The following is an 18530-nucleotide window of genomic DNA, read 5'->3' as shown; positions in this document are numbered from 1 at the left end:
TCTGAGGGACACGGTGCTCCCGGCACACACCGACACACCACAGCTCTGGGCGAGTGGCAGCACCCAGAAGGATGGGGAAGGCAAATATTTTCTGTGCCCTCATGTCCCTCCCAATGGGGAATTGCAAAGCAAACTCGGTTGTTATTAATAAATTGCTTTGAGACCCGTGGGCGAGGCAGGACCCTGGCACTGCCCAGGTGACAGGGACTCGTCTGCAGGGATGGCTGTCCCGGCTCCGGGCCCGTGTCCTTCCAGAAGAGCCCTGGGATTGTGGTGTGGGGACATCTGGGCCGCAGATGTGACAGCACTGGGGACTCGCTGGGCACAGCAAGCGGTTCTGCAGCAGGGCAGAATTTGGGATGTGACATCCGGCAGCCCGTGGGTGCTCCCAGGAATGCAGCAGGTCTGGAGCTCCCCTCCAGCAGTGCGAGTGAAGCAGGAGCTGGGGAGGGGAAATTGCTCTGAGATAAACTCACCAGCGGATGGAGGAAGACCGGGATAGAAATGAGCAATCCTGGCACGGATCAGGAACACAGGGAGAGGAATGGCAGTCGTGGCTTGGTCTGGATCTGGCCATGGCTCCAATGGGACCTTCACGATGTAATGACAGCCTGGGGACCCTGAGATGGGGCTGCAAACTCCTGAACACTTAAAGGAGGTTGATCATGAAATAGTTTATAGCTTATGAGGAGGTTGTAAGGCAGCCAGGGCCTGGATAATGGGGGATTTTAATTGCTTGATATTGATGGACATAATAAGTGTGCAGCAAACCACTAAGGGAAACCTGTGGCTGGAGGGGAGAGCGAGATTGATCTATGCACAGCATGTTAAATCACTTAAATCATTCAGAGTCTCTTCTGGCCCCAGCTCCAGGAGCAGAGCCAAGTATGATAAATAAGGTCGGGGTTGGGAAGTGTCTAGAATCCAAATGTTTGTATTCCTGTTCAATTTCCAATATTCTCGGGGACAAAAGCAGCAAAGCAGAGTCTGCCCGGGGGCTGTGGGAATCCCTGCGGAGGGGGCTGGCAGCAGGAAAGGGCTTCCACCGCTGGGGGCAGCTCGGGAGCTTTCACACAGGGAAAGGTGACCTGGGGAAAGGGGAAGGTGAAAGGGGAAGGTGACCTGGGTGAGACCCGGGCACGGCGAGGAGGGAACCAGAGGCCAAAGCGACGGAGAAGGACGGAAAGTCTGAGCAAACAGTGTGGGTGGGATGACGGCTGCAGTCTGAGCACGGCCTGTGGGGCAGGGCTGGCCACCTCCTGTGGGCAGCTCCCCGGGCTGATGGGGCTCGGTGAGGTTTGGTGACACCGAAGGTGTGCCCAGGTGAGGTCTCCTCCTGCCACCTTGGCTGGGTATCAGCTTCCTTCTCCATCACACGGGTCCAACCACCAGATACCACGGGGGAAACCTCTGCTTGACACAACAGGACAGCAAGGAGTCAGGAGACAGATGGACACCCCAACGTGTGGCTGGGAGGGCTGTGCTGGGCCTGCAGCTGCAGCTCCACGATGGAAACGTGTCCGGCAGCGCTGCAGGGGCAGGGCCGCGGCTCCAGCGATAAGGAGGGAGGTTTCTGTGTGGGTGGCACACAGAGGTTTCTGTTGGGGCTGGAGCTGCTGCTTGGGGTGTGGCCGGGAGCTGTGACATCCCTCCTGGTTTTCCATCCCCTCCCTGGCACCGTCAGTCCCAGCTGACCCCGCGGATGCTGCTGGGCTTGGTGAGATGGTTCAAAATCTCGTTCTCACTCGTGCACAGAGCCTGGGCAGTCTGAGCATCCCAACCTCACTGCAGAGATGTGCCTCTGGGAGCTCAGCACCTCTGAAAGAGGGAGAGGGCTCTGCTCTTTTGCTGCTTTTCCCTTGCTGAGATAACATTAATTTTATTACAGAGCTGCAGAAATGGGCTTAACTCTGCCTGTCCCAGTGTGTGGGGTCTCAGGTGTCCCCTGGGCTCAGGTTGTCCCACCTGGGGTCTGGCTGAGAGATCAGCCAAGTCCGAATGTTGCTGCTCAGTAAAGATGATAGGTAGCTGTGGCTGGGCTCGTCCCACACGTCCCAGGCTCTCCCAGTGCCCAAACAAAACCCTCCAGGCAGAGTAGGGCCTCGGCAGCCCATGGCAGTGCAGCTCCCACTGCCGGGATGTGGCACCGATGCCAAGCACGTGCTTCTCCTCAAACACATCGTGCCATTTTTAGGCACAGGCATAAATTATTTAAATGCCACGTGCTTCCAGTCAGAACGCACCTGAGACCTCAGGCATCTGCCTCTTGTGATCAGTGTTAGACAGCAGTGGTTTGAAAACAGAGGGAAATCAAAGCTCTCATGGAGCAGCTGTCCCAGCCTGCCAGGAGAGCACATGGGAAAGGGCTGGGCCTCACTGTGCAGCAATGTTTGGGTACTGCCAGAGGTACTGCAGGATCCTCCCTGAGTCTGATTCTAAAGGAGCTGCAGCTGATTAATCGTGAGCTGGCTCCAAGAGAGCATTTGGTAACAGGAACTCAGAGGTGGGGAGCCCTTGCAGTGTAGTTTGCTGACCTGGGGATGCAGTGGGCTGACTCTTTCTCTGCAGTTTCTTAGGCACCTTCTTTGTCCCCCAAAAGTGTTGTACATGAGCTTCAGTGCAGGGAACCCCTTTGGCTCTCCAGAGCCCTCCGACACCTCTCTGATTTCTCAGTTCCCATTCTCTCTTCTGGGGTGACACAAGTCCACCCTCCTTGCTCCTGAGGATCCACTCCTGGATCCCCCTGGCACAGGGCAGGGGCAGCCTGTGCAGGGAAGGGAGTTTGCAGCAGGAAGAAAATCCACCTGTGGTGGGTCCTGTGGCCTTTCCTGGCGTCAGCATCGCTGCTGCCCAGCAGGATTTGTGCATTCACAGCACGAGTGGAGCCCCTGCCCTGCCCCCCTGCAGTGCCAGCCTGCCCCAGCTCCCTCCAGTCCTGGCTGCATTTCTCACTTAGCTGGAGTGATTTTTCCCCCGCTCCAAGTTTGCTGTTTTCCTGAAATGGTCTGAAATGTAATAGACCAAGACAATCATCAGGATGAAATATTTCCTACATGAAATATGCAGCAGCTATTCAGAAATGAAGATCAAGTGGAAGGAGGGCTGCCAGGCAAAGATTTAAAGGTGCTGACATGTTCCCGTGGGTTGTTTACTGAAATCATCTCTGAAGCCCCAGTTTTAGGGCTGCATTTCAAAAAAGGGCACAAAATACAATTTAGCAAGACCTTTAATAATTCAAGCTGCGGCGTGCTGAGCTTCTTGTTGCCCTTATGGGAACGATGCCTCATTTCAAAGGACCTTGACTCTCTGCTGGTAGTGCAGAAGGGGCACTGCCAGGGCTATTTTTGCACCAAGACACTGATTGGGTGTGAAACCTGTCTCTGGTGGCCGTGCCAGCAAAACCTGGGCAGGCAAAATGGAGCCATATGGCCTGATTTCCCTAAAGATGCGGATTCCAAGGAATTTGGGCGTGCTCTCTTGCTGTAAAAGGGCGACTTGGCACCTGGCTCTATAAAAGAAAGGTTTAGCCCTGCTCTTGGCGCCAGGCTCTGCCCGCCCAGCCCAGCCCTGCGGGGTGAGCCGGTTCCTGCAGCCCCGGGCCGGGGAGCGGCACCCGGAGCCGTCGGGGCCCAGCACGGGCTGTCCCCGCTCTCACTTCACCCGCCGGGTCTGGATCGTGGGAGTCTCCACGGTGGGCTGACCCCGGCACCGGGCTGGGTGTTGTTGTGCTGCAGGTCCCTGCTCAGGGCCGTGGGTTTGTCCATCTGTTTTTCCCTCGCTGTCCCCTCGAGGAAGCCGCGTCCCCTCGTGTCCCCCGCTACAGCGCGGTGTTACTGAGACTCAGGAAAGCAAAGCCCGTGTGAGCCCCAGCGTTGCAGCTTTGCCCCTGTGACATCCCGAGCCCTTAACGACCAGAGGCTCCCCCGCAGCCCCCCCAGTCCCCCCCAGTGTTTTGCTTCTCCTGCTGCCCGCCCGTTCCTCTGCTGCGGGATCGTCCGCGCCGCAGCCAAACGCGGGTTTCTGCCGCCACCTCGCGATGGAGCAGCAGCGCTGGGATGTCGCGACGGACACAGGGCCCGGCAACACGGCTGGATCGGGATTCGCTGCTTTATTCGTCCGTGTAACCCCCCCGTGTCCAGCAGCCCCGACCCCCGGGGTGCTGCGGGCGGCAGGCGGGGCTGGCAGGGACACGGCTCGTCCCGGTGCCGCGGGAGGACGCTGCACCCATCCTGGTGCCTTGGGACGATGTGCTGATGCCAGTGCCACGGGAGGACACTGTGCCTGTCTCCAGGCCGTGGGGGGATGCTGAGCTCACCGTGTGCCTTCTGGGGGGGGAAGCAGCAGCACTGTCCTCCCTTGGCAGCCCCGAGCACGTTCCTCGTGTCCCAGACACGCACAGGTGGGAGTGATGCTGCCGAGGGGAGGTTTTGGACCTTGGCTCCTGTGCTGCAGACAGACAGCGGAGCCGCCCGGCCTCCTGCACCCACCATGGGCAGTGCCCTGCCGGCCCTCGGGGCACGTCAGGCACTTATCATCCCCTCCCTGGTGGTGTCCCTGATGCTCTTGAGGAAGCTGAAGATGTGGGACCCGCCGGTGCCTTTGGCCTCCAGCGCAGACGGGGCCTTCCCCAGGGCAGGGCCAGCCCTGGCGCCCGGCTCTGCCCGCCCGGCCCTGGCTTTGGCCGCCGCCACGGCCACGTACTTGGTGACCACGGTGATGTGGTAGGACCTGAATTCTGCCAGCGCTGCCACGCAGCGGTTGAAGGCCCCGCGGAGCCGCCTGTCCCTGCAGGAGAGCACGTGCTGCTTCAGGGACGGGCCACGCTGGATCTCCTCCACGAAGGCTCTGTGGGGCGGGGGCATGTAGTTCCTCATCCTGTGCAGGAAGGCAGCTGCAAGACACCAGCAAAGGGTGGAATAAGTTGTAGGTATGTGGATTAAAGGTCCCAGAGAGAAGCCAGCCCGGAGCTCTGCTGCTGGCACAGTTTGACCACGGTGGTGGTGGTGCTGAGAGCCTGCACAGCTTCCTCTGCTCTGCCTCCAATTCAGTGAGAAAGAAAACCCATATTAGGTCAGTGCTCCATTAGGGTTGGTCTTAACTCTAAAAGACAGGTTTTAGCCCTGCTCTCAGCCCTTTGGTTTGGTTTATTTTGGGGGTTTTTTTGCTAGTAGAGTGGTTTTGCCAATTTCTGGTAAATATTTCTGTTGTGGGCTGGACCAACACGGAACTCTCTGAATGCATGGGGTAAATCACTGGCAGGATGCAGGCACGCTCTGCTCCCTCATCTCTGGGCCCATAGAGAAACTCAGTAAAAGGTTGACAGGCAAAAAGCAAAGTGTGTCCCTATGGGAATTTATCACAGTGAGGAAGCACCCACCAGAGCCTCGTTTATAACCTAAGGAACTGGGCAGAGCCCAGAGATGGGTACGTGTGCTGCTGGCTGGCAGAGCTGGCACAGCCGTGGGAATCGCTCTGGCTCGTCTCTCCCCCTGCCCTTATTTGCCTGGGAAGAGGAAAGGTGTGTGGCTCACCGGTGTCCTGGCTGTGGCGGATCCCCAGCAGCTCATCGAAGGCGTGCAGGACCGTGCTCTGAGCCGCGCTGCCCCCCGAGAACGCCAGGGGCTCCTCGGACACCCCCTCATAGACCAGCCCGGCCGGCATGGCGGGATTGTCCTTCCAGCTGGGCGGGAGACACGGCGGTCAGGCAGTGCCCGTGGGGCAGCTGGGGACAGGGCCTGTGAGAGGGGACTCTGGGCTGGCAAGATGGAACAAAACCTTCCTGGCCCGGCCCCTCCTCACTCAGCGGTGCCAGCCCTCCTCACATGGGAGATAAACTCGGAAATCAAATGCTGTGCCAAGGTGCACCACGAGGCCGTGGCTGTAGGGAGGGAGGAATCCCTAATTTTCCTCTGCCAGGAGCTAGGGATCGTTCTCTGGGGTCACCGTGCCCTGGTGAGCACCCTGTGGCGTGGTGCTGGGACACCCTGCCCTGCCTGGCTGCACCTTCTGCTCCAGTTCAGGAAGGTTTGTGTGAGCAGAGCTGCCTTGGGGAGGGAGGGGGCACTTGTCTGGGCAGTAGTGGCACAACAACAATTCCTTGAATGCCAGTGGCCATTCAGATAAGCAGCAGGTAGAGTCACCCAAATGCTACTCTGAGTCCCTGAAGTTTGTACTTTGGATTTTCCTTTGTTCCTGTTACTCAAGGTTACGTCTCTAAAAGCATTTAAAGGATAAGTAGAGACTGGGTCAGCCTGCCTCTATTTATCTCCACAGATAACAAGGCTGGGATGGGATTTCCTCCCTCTGAAGCTGCTGGTCCTGGGCGGGCTGGGAGCCAGGAGCTCCCCCCACACACCCTGAACTCCGAGCCTGTCAGCCCCCACTGTGCAGAAATGGAGAAGTGCTCGCTCCCAAACAAAGAGAAGAGTTACGATTTCAGGGAAACAAAGTGCCTGGCGCAAAAATATCTGTTGACCTCCTGCAGAATGCACCGTCCTGGGAGGCTGCTCGGGCTGTTGGGCTGTGGGGACACAATTTGCACAAACTGCACAGAAAATAGATTCATTATCAAATACCAGAATATTTTTAGTTCTCCCAGGGTTGTATTTATAGTAACTTCTACTAGTGGGAAGTTCTTATAAGCAGAAGGGAATTTTAAAGGCATGTTTTTCCAGGCTGATGACCATCAAGACAAGGTCAGCTTGCATAAAAAAAAATAAGAGAAACCTAATCAGGATGCACGGAGCCTTTTGACTTGGGAATGCTGAGACATGCTGGAGAGAAATAAAAATAGAACCCCCTGAGCAGCCCGGGAGCGAGCGGCGGTGGAAGCTGCAGCCCCGCGGGGATGCTGAGGGATGGTGAACACGCCACGCTGGGCTCTCAGGGCTGTGATTCTGCCTTGCCCAAATGGCTTTTTCAGTATCTGGGGGAGATTTTCTTTTTTCCAATTGACAGAATTGTAACAGAGCAGCAGCAAGAGGCTTGTTAGGGATGTTTCCTTAACGTGCAGTGGGAAGAGCCTCCGCTCGGCTTCGCAGCCTTGTGTGCACAGCGTGGAAGTGAAGAGAAATTCCTCTTCTGCTGTCAAAACTGCTCGGCCAAGAGCAGGAATGATTCATTTGTGCACAATTCTGGCTTTTAGGGCACAGAGACCTTCTTGGGGCTGAGCTGAAGTGGGGGATGGAGAGTGGGTGGAGGGGGGCAGACCCAGCCCTCAGCCCTGGTCTGTGCCCAGCAGATCCAGTGCCTGGGAACTCCCAAGGGGCAGGATCATGACACCCTGAGGAGTATCACCGCCAGACACAGGGCTGGTCCCCCCACCTCGCCCTGGGGGACCCCCTGTCCCACCTGGGCTGCCCCTTCCCAGCACATTCCCAGTTCCCCCCGGCCCTGGGAGCTGCCAGCATGGTGGGTCTGAAGGGGAACCCGCTGCACTTACCCAGAGAGAAAGATGCGGATCACAGCGTAGAACACTGCGGGATCCACGTGGTCTAGGAGGGAATCAGTGAGGTCAGAGCTGGCTGGCAGTCACACCAACACGTGTGATGAGCTGTGGTGTGTGCAGGGTTGTGCAGACACAGCCTGGCTGGGGCTGCTCTCACCGTGCATCCGCCTCAGCGCCTCCCTCATGGCCTCGATGGCCCCTGCCAGCTCCTCCAGGGCTCTCTGCAGGGTCTCCTCATCGTGCTGCAGGATGGCATGAAGGGCCCTGACGATTGCCTGTGAGAGAAGGGAGAACACCAAGTGATGGGGGAGTGGGATGCCTGGGTACAGTGGCTCTGGACACTCACTGCCACCCATGCCAGCTCTGCTCCTTCCCAGTCCACGTGCATGGGACAGGGTCACCTCGTGGGTGCGCCTGTGGGCACTTTCCAGGTGAGCAAAAAGCCCCGGGACAGGGTGGTACCCACCGTGATGCCAGGCACAGCCGCCTTCTCAACCAGGAGGGTGACGAGGACGAAGCCCCGCAGGCTCTCTCCCCCGGGCAGGGTGATGATGGGGTCCAGGTTCCTGCACGGAGCAGCCAAGGAGAGGGATTGGTGGGGTTGTGGCTCAGGATTTCCCTGCACACCACGGGACCTGCTGAGCTCTTGGAACAAAACGCTCCCAGGCTGCAGAGCCTCTTATCTGCACCCCAGGCAGAGAGGAGCTGGCACAGAGCAAAAGGGGGAGCAGGCCTGGTTTGGAGGCACCCACCACTCTCCCCATGCCCCTCCCATGGCCCATGGGTGCTGGACCTGCACAGACAGAGCAGCCCACGCTCCGCTGCAGTCACTTCACTGTCATCTCAGTGGCATTTGTGAGACAAACCCTGGTGTTGCTGTGTGTGCACATCAAGAGAGGCTCAGCCTAAGCAGAACCCCGCAGTGCTGGAGAGCTGAGCCCATCCAAACAAAACCAACACCATTAGAAAATAAATGAGCATCTTAACTACTTACTCGATTTCCAGAGGCCTGAAGGCGTTTCAGTTGTGGCCAACAAATGCACAAGAAAATGCAGGAGAGAGAGAGAGAGAGAGAGAGGAGCATTATAAATTGTTCTGGTGACGGGCTGTGCTCTGCAGGGAATGGAGGAGTTGTCCCCAGGGGCTGCTCCCACAGGCACCCACGTCCCCACAGGGTTCCTGTGTCCGCCCGTGAGGCCAACCCCAGCGATGGTGGGGGGTTCAAGGGGGTTTGGCAGAACAGGAGCAGTTTGGGAACCGTCTGTCCCCAGCACCTGCTCGTTGGTGCTGCCCGAGCGCGGGAGGAGCCGCGCTTCGTCCGCCGGCGTTTGCCCGTTTACCCATTGGGGTCCTTCCTCCTCCAGTTGGCCAACACAAAGTCTGCGTGGCTGAGGATGGGCGGGAGGCCCAGGGCCTCGGAGACCTCCCAGTAGGGGACGGCGAGGTTTCGGGGCAGGACCTGGACGGCACAAAGCACGGGGGAAGATGGGGACGCTGCCAGGCTGCTGAACGGTGCCCGTGTGTGGGCACCAGCCAGGCAGGAGGGGTCACGCTCCTGCTGCAGCTGCAGGAAAGGGGTTTTGCTCCCGTGGGATGAGTTCCATGGCAGCAGTGTCAGCCCCCGGACCCCAAGGAGCAGGTGAACCTGCTCTGCGTTGCCGTTACCTGCACGGTGCCCTCCTCGCCCTCCTGCCAGACGTAGCCCATGGTGATGAAGCTGAGCACCAGGTGTGCCAAGTGCAGCTCCTCGCGTCCTCGGAGGTGCCGGGCGCTCAGCTGCGGCATCTGCCAGGGAAATCCTTGGGAGCAAAGGGCAAAGCCGGCAGTGCCAGGGGCCCCCGCGGTGGGGTCTGTCCTGCCAGCCGGGGTGAACCCTCCTAAGTGCCTCTCTCTGCCTTCAAGCCTCCCTTCCCACCCACCCTGCAGGATTTGTTCCTGTTCCACTTCTGCTGGTTTGTGAGCAGGGACAGTAATCCGTAGGATTTTCCTCAAAAAGGTGCCCCTCTTCCTGGTGCTGGGATGCCTGTGGGAGCAGCTGATCCCTGTGTGCCAGAGGGGTCCTTGGTGGGGAGCATGGCTGGGATGAGACACAGCTCTTGTGACATCTAGAGGGCCCCTGCTCGCCCTGCTCCAGCCCTCACTGGCTGCTGCCTCCCGGCTCTGTTGTTTCTGTGCCGATGTGAAGGCTTTGCTGTCGCCTGGTGTCAGCCCTGGCTCAGGACACGGCCGTGCTGCTGAGTTGCTTTCCCACACGTTTTGCAGATGCTGCTGTGTCAGACCGAGGTTTGAGAGAGCTCCAGAGGCAGGGAGGAGAACACGGTACCTGGTGAACGCGGGAGCGGAGCCGGTGGCTGGCGATCAGCTGGGGCAGCTGGTGGGCGACCTCCATCCAGGGGCTGTAGGGCTCTGGCAGTTCTGTCTTGGTGGAGAGAGGCAGAGGGGGGGCTGTGAATGTGCCCAGGCTCCCAGCACCCACCCAGCCTCGCACATCAGGGCTGATGGCTTGTGTCTGGTTCCCTCTCCTGTAACAGGAGCCTGCGTGGTCACAAATTAACAGATGATGAACACGATCTGTCTGTGCCCCTGCACTCCCACTGTGGAGCCAGCCCAGTGATCAACAGCCCTGCTTTGGACATGGGAGACCTGCAGAGTGACTGCTCTTCTTGTGCTCCCCAAAATCCCACAGAGCCAAGGCCAGAGTGTAAGTGGCAAAGCTCATTCTCCTCTCCCCCCTGCCACTTGCTGCAGCCACTTCATCATTTCAAAGTGAGGGGTTTGTCCTATGAAACTGCCTGTGCCAAAACAGCCCCTGCCTTCCTCACTGCTCTTTGTAAGCCGAATCAACCCCCCTCCTCCAGAAAGCTGCTCACAATCCCTCTCTTTTCCTCTCTGCAGCATGCAGATGGGGGGCACAGCCAGCTCCTACCAGCGGATCGGGAAGCAGGAAACCGAACTCCTCGGAGACCTGGAACCTGGTCAGTGCCAGGGGCAGCGAGGGCTCCTCCGTGCCATCATCAGCCTCCATCGCCGGGCGCTGGCCGTGGGCTCGGGGTGTGCTGTGGCCTGGCTGCCCTGGCAGGATGTGCTGAGCCAGCGCCGCCTGTCCTGCAGCAGGAATGTACCTTGTCTTGGGGGGAGCCAGGCCCGGCCACCCAATGGCTGGAGGGTCTGAGCAAACACGGGTAAAGGTTGCAGATAAGGCTTTGTCATGGAGCAAACACTGATCTCTGTTCCCATGGAGAAGGCTTGGGGGACCTCCCTTGCCCTGGGTAAGGGCTGTCATTGGCTTCCCCCCTGGACCACCCCAAGGGGCTGCCAGGCTCCCATGGGATGCTGCATCGAGGGGGCCTGGGGTGGCAGCTCAGGGACACTGTCCCTGCAGGTGGGGTTCTCCAGGATCCTGGCAATGCCAAACTAGTGTGCCATGGGCTGCTGGTCTAATGGTGACATGCAGGAGCCAACCTCCTTGCCCGGGGCTGATCGGTGCCGAGAGGCTCCTGCTTCCATCTGGCTGGAGATGGATGAAATGGGGCTGAAAGGGACCTAACGAGGCTCAACCCCACATCCACTCTGCACTCTTCCTGTTCCTCTGACAAAAGGCACAAACTATGTAAGCATAAAACCATGGGGCACCGGCCACAGCACTGGCTCTGCCCAATGCCTTTAATCAGTGCCCGTGGTGCTGCTCCAGCTCCAGTGCTGGGCCCACGTCTGCCTTCAGCTCTGGGTCCAGCTCCAGGTCTGCCTTCAGCTCTGGGTCCAGCTCCAGGTCTGTCTGCAGCTCCGGGTCCAGCTCTGCATCTGGTTCCAGGTTCAGCTCCGGGTCTGGCTCCAGCTCCCTGTCCATGTCCTGGCTGGTGCTGTGGGGAGACCTGGAGAGGTGCCTCAGCCCTGACTTGACTCAGGGTGGCCTCAGTCTCTCAGGGCCACCTCAGTCCAGAGATGACCTCAGCCCTGGGGAATATGCTCGTGCCTCACCTGAGAATCACCCCGTACATCCCTGGGGAATCACCTCACCTTCTCCCCTGCCCTCCCTGAGGATCCAGCCCCAGGCAGGGCCCCACTCACCCCTCTGTGCCCTGCGGTTGCTGCCCATGGCACCAGCCCAGCACCTCCTGCTGCCACAGGATGAGGACGAGGACGATGGCCGAGGCAAGGATGAGCAGGACGAGGCTGGAGCCCAGCACCAGCCAGGCCAGCTGCCCATGCTCCAGCGCTCGCTGCAGGGGCAGGCCTGGCAGGAGACAGCCCAGTTGGCACGGGGCACTGCCACCCCTGCCCGTGCCATCCCCCCTCAGCTGCCTGTACCCACCTCCCTCCATCAGCTGGAAGCCGCTGTCCACGCTCCCCCCAGAGCCCCTCCTCTGGCAGCTGGGGGGCCTCCAGCCCGGGTAGCAGTGGCAATTGCCCTTGTTGTTGCACACCTGGAACAGCCAGGGGTGGGGGTAGAGGTTTGCAATGAGCTCACAGAACCTGCCCCCCTGCAGCCCCCCTGCAGCCCCCCCAGCCCCGGGGGACTCACGCCGTGGCCGTGGCACATCACCTGGCTGTCACACCTGAACCCCAGCACCGAGCGTGGGTGACACGTGTTGTTTATACACACCTGGGAAAAAACCACAGCAGCTCCAGCCCAGCACTGCCTCACCCACACAGCGCTCAGCATGCCAGACTTTGGCCCAAAGAGGGAGGAAAACACACTATTTCTAAAAAAAAAACCAACAAAAAAAGCTACAGTTCTGCCCTGGGGCTGGGTCATGCCTTGTGCTCACACACCACCAAACCTTTATGCAGCATTTGCAGGGTTTTATAGTGTTTTTAAATATCTAGCACACTGCTGCAAGGAGCAAGCGTTTCTAAAACCTTCTTAATATTTACAGTTTACATCTGTCATTTCAGATGATTACAAGGCGCTTCCTCACCCTTTCAGAGCCACATTTTGTCCCTGGTGGGACCAGAAGTGGATCCAGCAATGCTGATGCATTCAGATAGTTCATAGAGACACACAAATGCTTCCTCACTCGGGCATAGATCACGGCGGCAGCAGTTGATCGGAAGGGGTTGCTGGATGGGTACGTGCAGACCAACTTCCCACACCTGAGATTCCTGGAAAGCCAATTTGCACAGGATGTGTGTGACACACACACACACACACACACACACACACACACACTGCCTGATGAACATTAAACAGTCTGGAGCAAGGTGGGAAAACATCAGCAGGACCGGGAAGTCCGAGAGAGGATCTGTGACATAAGGAGAGATGCCAAAACAAGGAGAACACACAGAGAAGTATTTATTGCTTCACAAATCTCATTATGAACTGGAGTTTTGACACTCTCCTTGGCTGCCCAGTCCCAATTAAATATGCATTTTGACAGAGGCAGTGCCAGTGCCCCCTCCCCAGCGTACCTCCAAGAACAGCCTTGGTACCCACGTCCTGTCTTGAACCCACAGTGCCCAAACCTGTCCCGCTGGCTGTTGATCTCCTCATAACAGGCCACAGGAGCACTCTTTGAATCTACAAGTTTAGCAGTAATATTTGTTATAGTTCAAAGGAACACAAAGGGACATACTGTAATAACTTCATTTTTCCTCCTTTAATTAGAGAAAACACTCCTGTCCCTGCCCTGGCAAACCCCCTGAACCCCAGAAATCAGCAAGGGAGTAGCAAATGGGGCAGTCCTCTGATAGAGTTCACCCACAGATAACAATTTGCTTTTTGTCATTTCCATTGTTACCTCTGAAGCGCTGGGGGACTTCATTAACCAGAGCCAAACCCGAGCTTGAAACACTTTCCTAAGGCTGTGCCCTTCCCTCCTGGTGCCTCACCCTTACCCAGTGCACTGGAGAGCACTGAACATCATCATCCCGCCCCCAGCCAGTGCCAGTGCCACCAGTGCCACCAGAAGAGCCCGTTACCTTTCCCGTAGAGCCGCTGGCACTGCAGGTCCAAGGACTGGCAGCGTCCCTGGTAGCAGTAGCCGGTGCCGCGCGCGCAGCTGTGCCCGTCCTGCACGTACACGTCGGGCGGGCACGACCCCGAGGAGCCGCTGCAGAACTCGGGCAGGTCACACTGGGAGTCCGAGGTGGGGCGGCACAGCGAGTTCTTCTTCCTGAACTGGAGAGCAGGAAGAGCTCTCCACCCTCACCTGCCAGGCTGAGCCCACACAGCCCCTCCTGCTGCCGGGTCGGGATCCCCGCCGGGCACTCGGGTCACCACACGTGTGACACTGCCCAGGACGATGCCCCCGAGGGTCACCACACGTGTGTGACACTGCCCAGGACGATGCCCCCGAGGGTCACCACACGTGTGTGACACTGCCCAGGACGATGCCCCCGAGGGTCACCACATGTGTGTGACACTGCCCAGGACGATGCCCCCGAGGGTCACCACACGTGTGTGACACTGCCCAGGACGATCCCCCCGAGGGTTCCCAGGAAGCCCGACCCTGGGAGCCTCTCCCATTGCACAGCAGGAAGTTTGGCTCCATCCCTCAGCATGGGGACATACTGTTTCTCCAAAGATAAATAATGATTTTGTGATAATTACAAAAGTGTGCCTCACCTGACAATTTTTACAACATGATCCAGAGGCACATCTCGCTTTCGGCATAAGCCGACATCTCCAAGTGCAGCACTTGTCATGCAGGCATTGCTGGGGAAACATGGCAAACCCACATTATTCCACTTTTCTGTACCCCCGAGTCCCACTCTTCCTCCTTCTCCCCAGAAGGCTACACTTGGGCAACATCGAGCAGAACAAACGGGCAAAGCTGCCACCAGACTGGTGCCATCTCAAACCCAACACAACCCTTCTGGGCTGCCCCCTGCTGCAGTGGGGCCCTCAGTCTCAAGGGTTCGTTATTCCCACATCCCAAATGCAGGGATTTAGCCGCGGTTCCCGTGGCACCCACCTGAGGTGCCCCGCAGTCGCACTGCTCGCCCGGCTCCACCACACCATTGCCACAGAAGGCCCCGCTCCGGGGGGACAGGGGCCTCAGGCGGGGTCTGTTGAAGAGGCACACGCCTCTGCCCTGCTTCAGGAAGGTCTCAAAGTCCCTGACGCTGCAGTTGCTAAAGGCTTTTGCCCCACCGAAATGTCTAAAATAAAGCAATTTTCAGTTTAAAATAAAGCAATTTTCAGTTTATGTGTTATGCATTCACCACCTCTCGCTCTCTCCAAACCTCTGTGCAAGTCAAGGGCTCCCCCAGACACGGGGCACGATGGCCCTGGGGGTCTGTCAGTTCACCTGCTCTAAAGCTCATTAACTGAGACTGAGAACCATAAGTACCCTCGTTTTGGAGAGCAAAGGTCTCTTTTGTCAAATTAAGCACTGAATTGCTATTTAATTATTCCTTTTTTTCCTTCTCAAAGGAATAAAAGCAGGTATTTGTTCACTGAAAGGGTGTTCAGGCATTGGAAGGGGCTGCCCAGGGAGGCGATGGAGCCACCACCCCAGGAGGTGTCCAAGGAATGACTGGACGTGGCACAAAGTGCTCTGGTCTAGTGAAAAGGTGGTGATCGGTCACAGGTTGGGCTCCATGATTCTACTTGGTTGTAACTTTTGCCATGGAATGACATTTGCTGGGGACACCCCTGAGGAGGGGACACCCCGTGACCACCCCCGGCCCACTCACAGCGCCGCGGGGCTCATGATGCAGCCGCGCCCGGCGCAGCCGCAGGCTCGGGGGCTGTCCGAGCTCACGCCCAGGCTGCGGCCCAGCACCTGTGCCAGCAGGACAGAGAAGGACTCCAGCGTCGCCTTCCCGTGGTACTGGAGGGAGGAGAGAGCCAGGATGCCACAGCTGAGCATTCCCTGCAGAGACCCCTGCCCTGGATGTGGATGCTCCCACCCAGCCCCGTCCCTGCTGCCCGTGGGCGAGCTCTGGGTTCTCGGCCACGTGGGCTGGCTGGGGACGGGCAGGGGCAGGTGGGACTGTACCAGGGCCACTGCAGCAGCAGCATCTCTCTGACAAGCCTTTCCCAGAGCCGCTGTGCCCGCGGGTGCTCCTTGGTCCCTGTACCTGGAACAGAGGGGAGTGCACTGGTCACCCAGCCCGGGACACCCCGTGGCCATGGGTCAGTGGGTCTGTACAGCCACAGTCCCCTCCAGTGGCCCTGATGGCTCTGCTGTCCCTGGGGGAGCTGGGATGGGCTCTGTGTGCCAGTGTTCAGTGCCAGAGCCTGTGGAGCCTCCCCTCAGCCAGGGCAGGTGGGATGGGATGGGATGGCACCACCGTGGCTGCTGCACTGCCACAGAAGGGCTGGTTAGAAGGAATGCCTTGGAAGAAACGCTTCCAGAATATTATGAAATCAGGAATTGTGTAAGAAATACAGCTTTTCAAAAAACCATTTGTCATGGGACTCTTCATAGTTCAACCTACACTGGTCTGAGTGATCTCTACTACGTAACCTCTAGTGCTAAGGAACCCTTATCTTACCCTAAGAGAAAAGCGATATCATGTGCCTGCAGTGCCAGAGTCAACTGTTTCCACTGTAAAAATCGCTGCAGAAGGTCATCTGTGTCCCCTGCTGTCGGTATTTTATCTCCCTCTGCCCACAGCTCCAGGGAGGACAGCACAATGGTGACGTTAAGGGGACTAAACATCTGAAAGCAGAAAGGAAACACCTTCTCACACACCTTCCCTTTTGAGCTCTGCACACAGAGACATGGGAAAAGCCAATTGCTGCTCTCAGTCCCTCGATGACATCTGTAGCCAAAAAGAATGAACCCACCTAAAAAATGGAGAAATATAGCGAGAGGCCTGAGTCAAAGTCCAATAACTTCATAGGAAGGCCTTAGGGATTTACATGAACCATAATGGCACCAGTGGAGTGAAGAAAAGGACTGGAAGTTGCTTATAAGCACCTGAGAGGAAGCAGGTTAATTGGATCAGTGAGAACAGGGATCTGCAGGGTGGAGAGGGGAGCAATGCTGGGTTTTGGCTGCCCTGAGGCAAAGTGCCTGTGTTCTGTCCATCTGCAGGAGACATGGCCACTGCATGGGGAAGGATGTTCTTTTGCAGCAGACTGACACCCAGAGGAAAAACCTTCTTGGGAAAGCTGGAATTTTTTACATAAACTCCTCCTAAACCCAAAAGCAGCTAGGAGAGAGGTGATGACTACCAACATCACCCCCAGTACAAATCAGACTTTAAAACTCACATTGTTGACTAAATTGAAAGCCTGGATTATCTTCTGTGTGACAGCATTCAGGTCTGACCCCATATAGTTGTACTGAAAAACAACCCAAGAGGATGTAAGTACAGAACAATATTGGAACACAGATAATTCCCAGCACCCAGCCACGGAGATGTGAGCTACAAATTTGCACTCCTCCTTTCCTTCAAAATCCACAGGACATGTAATTTTTTTAAAGGGAAAACAAATCCCTGTACAAGCTGGGAGATGGCACCATTTCCCTGCTCACAGAAGTCAGGCAGAGGCAAGGAGAGTGTCTGGCACAGACTCACCAAAGCGCTGTCCAAAACCACGTACACTGTGAGGTATTTGGGAGATTGTGCTGCGGCCCAGAGGAGCTGGAAGAGAAAATGGGCTCTGATGTACTCCAGTGGACAGATCCCTGTGTTCTCTGGCCCCTCACCACTGCCCTTTGCTGTGCTGCTCAAGCCTCCCTTCAAAGCTTGTGGCCAAGTGTCCGGCCAAAGCTTCCTGTGGGATCAGGCTGCTCCTCAGGGACAGGACAACAGTGGGCACCGCTCACCTCGTCACCCCCGTGGGCCTTGGCCCAGGTCTCCTCTGCCACCAGCCCGCCCAGCTCTCTCCCAGGGGGGCTGTGGGGCAGGAAGGAACCTGCCGTGTCCTCCTCGCTCACTCGGTACACGAGGTGCTCAAACGCGGGGGAATCGTCCAGGGGCTCGATCCCGTAGCTGACGTTCTCAAACTGCAGCAAACCCCTGCCAAGGCAGTGGCACTGGCCATTTACTCCTGGCACTGCCTCCAGGCCATCCCTGGGCTCCCCACAGCAAAGCCTGGCAGCACCCAGGGGCAGGGCAGCACAGGGACGTTGTGGTACATTACCTGAGCCCCGAGCAGGTGCTGAGGGTCACTGCTGAGCTGGGGAAGCCATCGATGTACCCCCAGTAGTGGCAGCCTCCCTACAGCATGACAGAGGACAGGGAGCCCCTTCTGTGCCTGGGAAGGTGATTCTCACCCAGACAGCTGGACTGGCTGCTCCGGGCAGAGATCTGTGCCACGACACTTAGGGCACAAACACCCCAAAGCAAGGCAGGTTACCTCCATCTGGGCTGAATCAGGGGGCAAAGAGCCCTCCTCGTCCGACACATAAATCTGGAAATCGTCAGATAAAAAGGCACTACAAGAGAAAGATGCAAAGTGAAGCACTTACATCCATCACCCTGAGCTTCTCGAGCTTCTCGCAGGTCCTGCAGCCACCGGGGAATGGGGAATGACTGTCAGCAGGGGCAGCATCAGGGCCAACTCACTGCTGCTGCAGGTGGATGGTGTAGGGCCTCCCCTCGATCCTCAGGACGTAGGACACTGTGTCCTTGTGCGTGCAGAAAAGTAGAGAACGGGAGAATTAGGAACAGGGAGTTGGACCAGCACCATCCGAGGCCCCCTGCGAACACCAGGGATGAGCACAGAGTGGGTGATGTGCTGGCAGCTCTGCTGTGGTGACACCATTACAGCTGCCAGCACATCTGCTCCCCCCTGGCTCTCCTCTGCAGTTGAAGACCTCACTCCCCCACCTTCCCCCCCATCTCCCCCCTCTCCCTCCCCAGCACCGTGCCTGCTGCAGCCGCGTCACTCCGGTCCCGTTTGCCGGCAGCCGCTGTGGGATCGTGATCTGGGATGGAACCTGCCAGCCCAGAGGGGACAGAGACCCCCACGGCTGAGCCCAGAGCCGGGGGGTGGAGGGCACGGGGGGGCCCTGCCCGGCCTCATGCAGCAGCTCCAGGAGCAGCAAGAGCAGCAGTGGTGGCATCGCACAAAGTGGCCCCATTGCGGGCCAGTAACAGCCCCACTGGTAACAGCCCCACAGCAACTGCCCACAGGTAACGGCCCCACTGGTAACGGCCCCTCCCTCCCCTAAAGCAGAGG

General features: G+C 57.9%; 2 protein-coding genes across 6 annotated transcripts; both read right to left on the bottom strand.

Annotated features, from left to right (window-relative positions):
• Positions 1–4093: 4093 nt before the first annotated feature.
• On the bottom strand, positions 4094–10973 carry IDO2 (indoleamine 2,3-dioxygenase 2). The gene is made up of 10 exons (XM_027713722.2): positions 10374–10973; positions 9771–9866; positions 9113–9232; positions 8788–8906; positions 8442–8456; positions 7914–8013; positions 7605–7722; positions 7442–7493; positions 5532–5680; positions 4094–4891 (listed from the first exon to the last, which is right to left on the bottom strand). The coding sequence occupies exons 1-10, from the start codon at positions 10728–10730 to the stop codon at positions 4521–4523; spliced, it is 1497 nt and encodes a 498-aa protein (XP_027569523.2). The 5' UTR covers positions 10731–10973; the 3' UTR covers positions 4094–4520.
• Positions 10974–11058: 85 nt separating this feature from the next.
• LOC113984035 (disintegrin and metalloproteinase domain-containing protein 32-like) lies at positions 11059–18432 on the bottom strand. Of its 5 annotated transcripts, none has more exons than XM_027713715.2 (19): positions 18220–18432; positions 17915–17976; positions 17706–17784; positions 17490–17566; positions 17173–17365; positions 16922–16987; positions 16614–16685; positions 15890–16056; positions 15391–15472; positions 15086–15222; positions 14362–14548; positions 14013–14102; positions 13367–13565; positions 12857–12965; positions 12367–12550; positions 11970–12050; positions 11760–11871; positions 11516–11681; positions 11059–11307 (listed from the first exon to the last, which is right to left on the bottom strand). In XM_027713715.2, the coding sequence occupies exons 1-19, from the start codon at positions 18430–18432 to the stop codon at positions 11115–11117; spliced, it is 2469 nt and encodes an 822-aa protein (XP_027569516.2). In that variant the 3' UTR covers positions 11059–11114. The 5 variants fall into 5 exon arrangements, with proteins under 5 accessions (XP_027569516.2, XP_027569515.2, XP_027569517.2 ...); XM_027713714.2 differs by having other exon boundaries at positions 11059–11319; positions 18220–18421; XM_027713716.2 differs by having other exon boundaries at positions 11059–11319; positions 11991–12050; positions 18220–18421.
• Positions 18433–18530: the final 98 nt, after the last annotated feature.

This window comes from Pipra filicauda, unplaced genomic scaffold, assembly GCF_003945595.2.
Source record: "Pipra filicauda isolate LSUMZ 115617 unplaced genomic scaffold, ASM394559v2 scaffold740_size120307_pilon, whole genome shotgun sequence".
In the NCBI taxonomy this organism is placed as follows: Eukaryota; Metazoa; Chordata; class Aves; order Passeriformes; family Pipridae; genus Pipra; species Pipra filicauda.
The sequence above is the reverse complement of the archived record's forward strand: the minus strand, read 5'-3'. Positions and strand labels throughout refer to the sequence as shown.

Bases quoted from the DNA above. Each gene is read 5' to 3' on its own strand.
- LOC113984035 (XM_027713715.2), bottom strand. From the start codon at position 18,432: ATGGGGCCACTTTGTGCGATGCCACCACTGCTGCTCTTGCTGCTCCTG. The intron at 14,103-14,361 runs GTGGGTGCCACG...ATGTTTCCCCAG, and splicing joins GCGACTGCGGGGCACCTCAG to CAATGCCTGCATGACAAGTG. The intron at 12,051-12,366 runs GTGAGGAAGCGC...GTTTTTTCCCAG, and splicing joins CAAAATGTGGCTCTGAAAGG to GTGTGTATAAACAACACGTG.
- IDO2 (XM_027713722.2), bottom strand. From the start codon at position 10,730: ATGACAGCCCTTACCCAGGGCAAGGGAGGTCCCCCAAGCCTTCTCCAT. The intron at 9,233-9,770 runs GTACCGTGTTCT...TTTCCCTGGCAG, and splicing joins TCCGCTCCCGCGTTCACCAG to ATGCCGCAGCTGAGCGCCCG. The intron at 5,681-7,441 runs GTAAGTGCAGCG...TCTCCCGCCCAG, and splicing joins ATCCGCATCTTTCTCTCTGG to CTGGAAGGACAATCCCGCCA.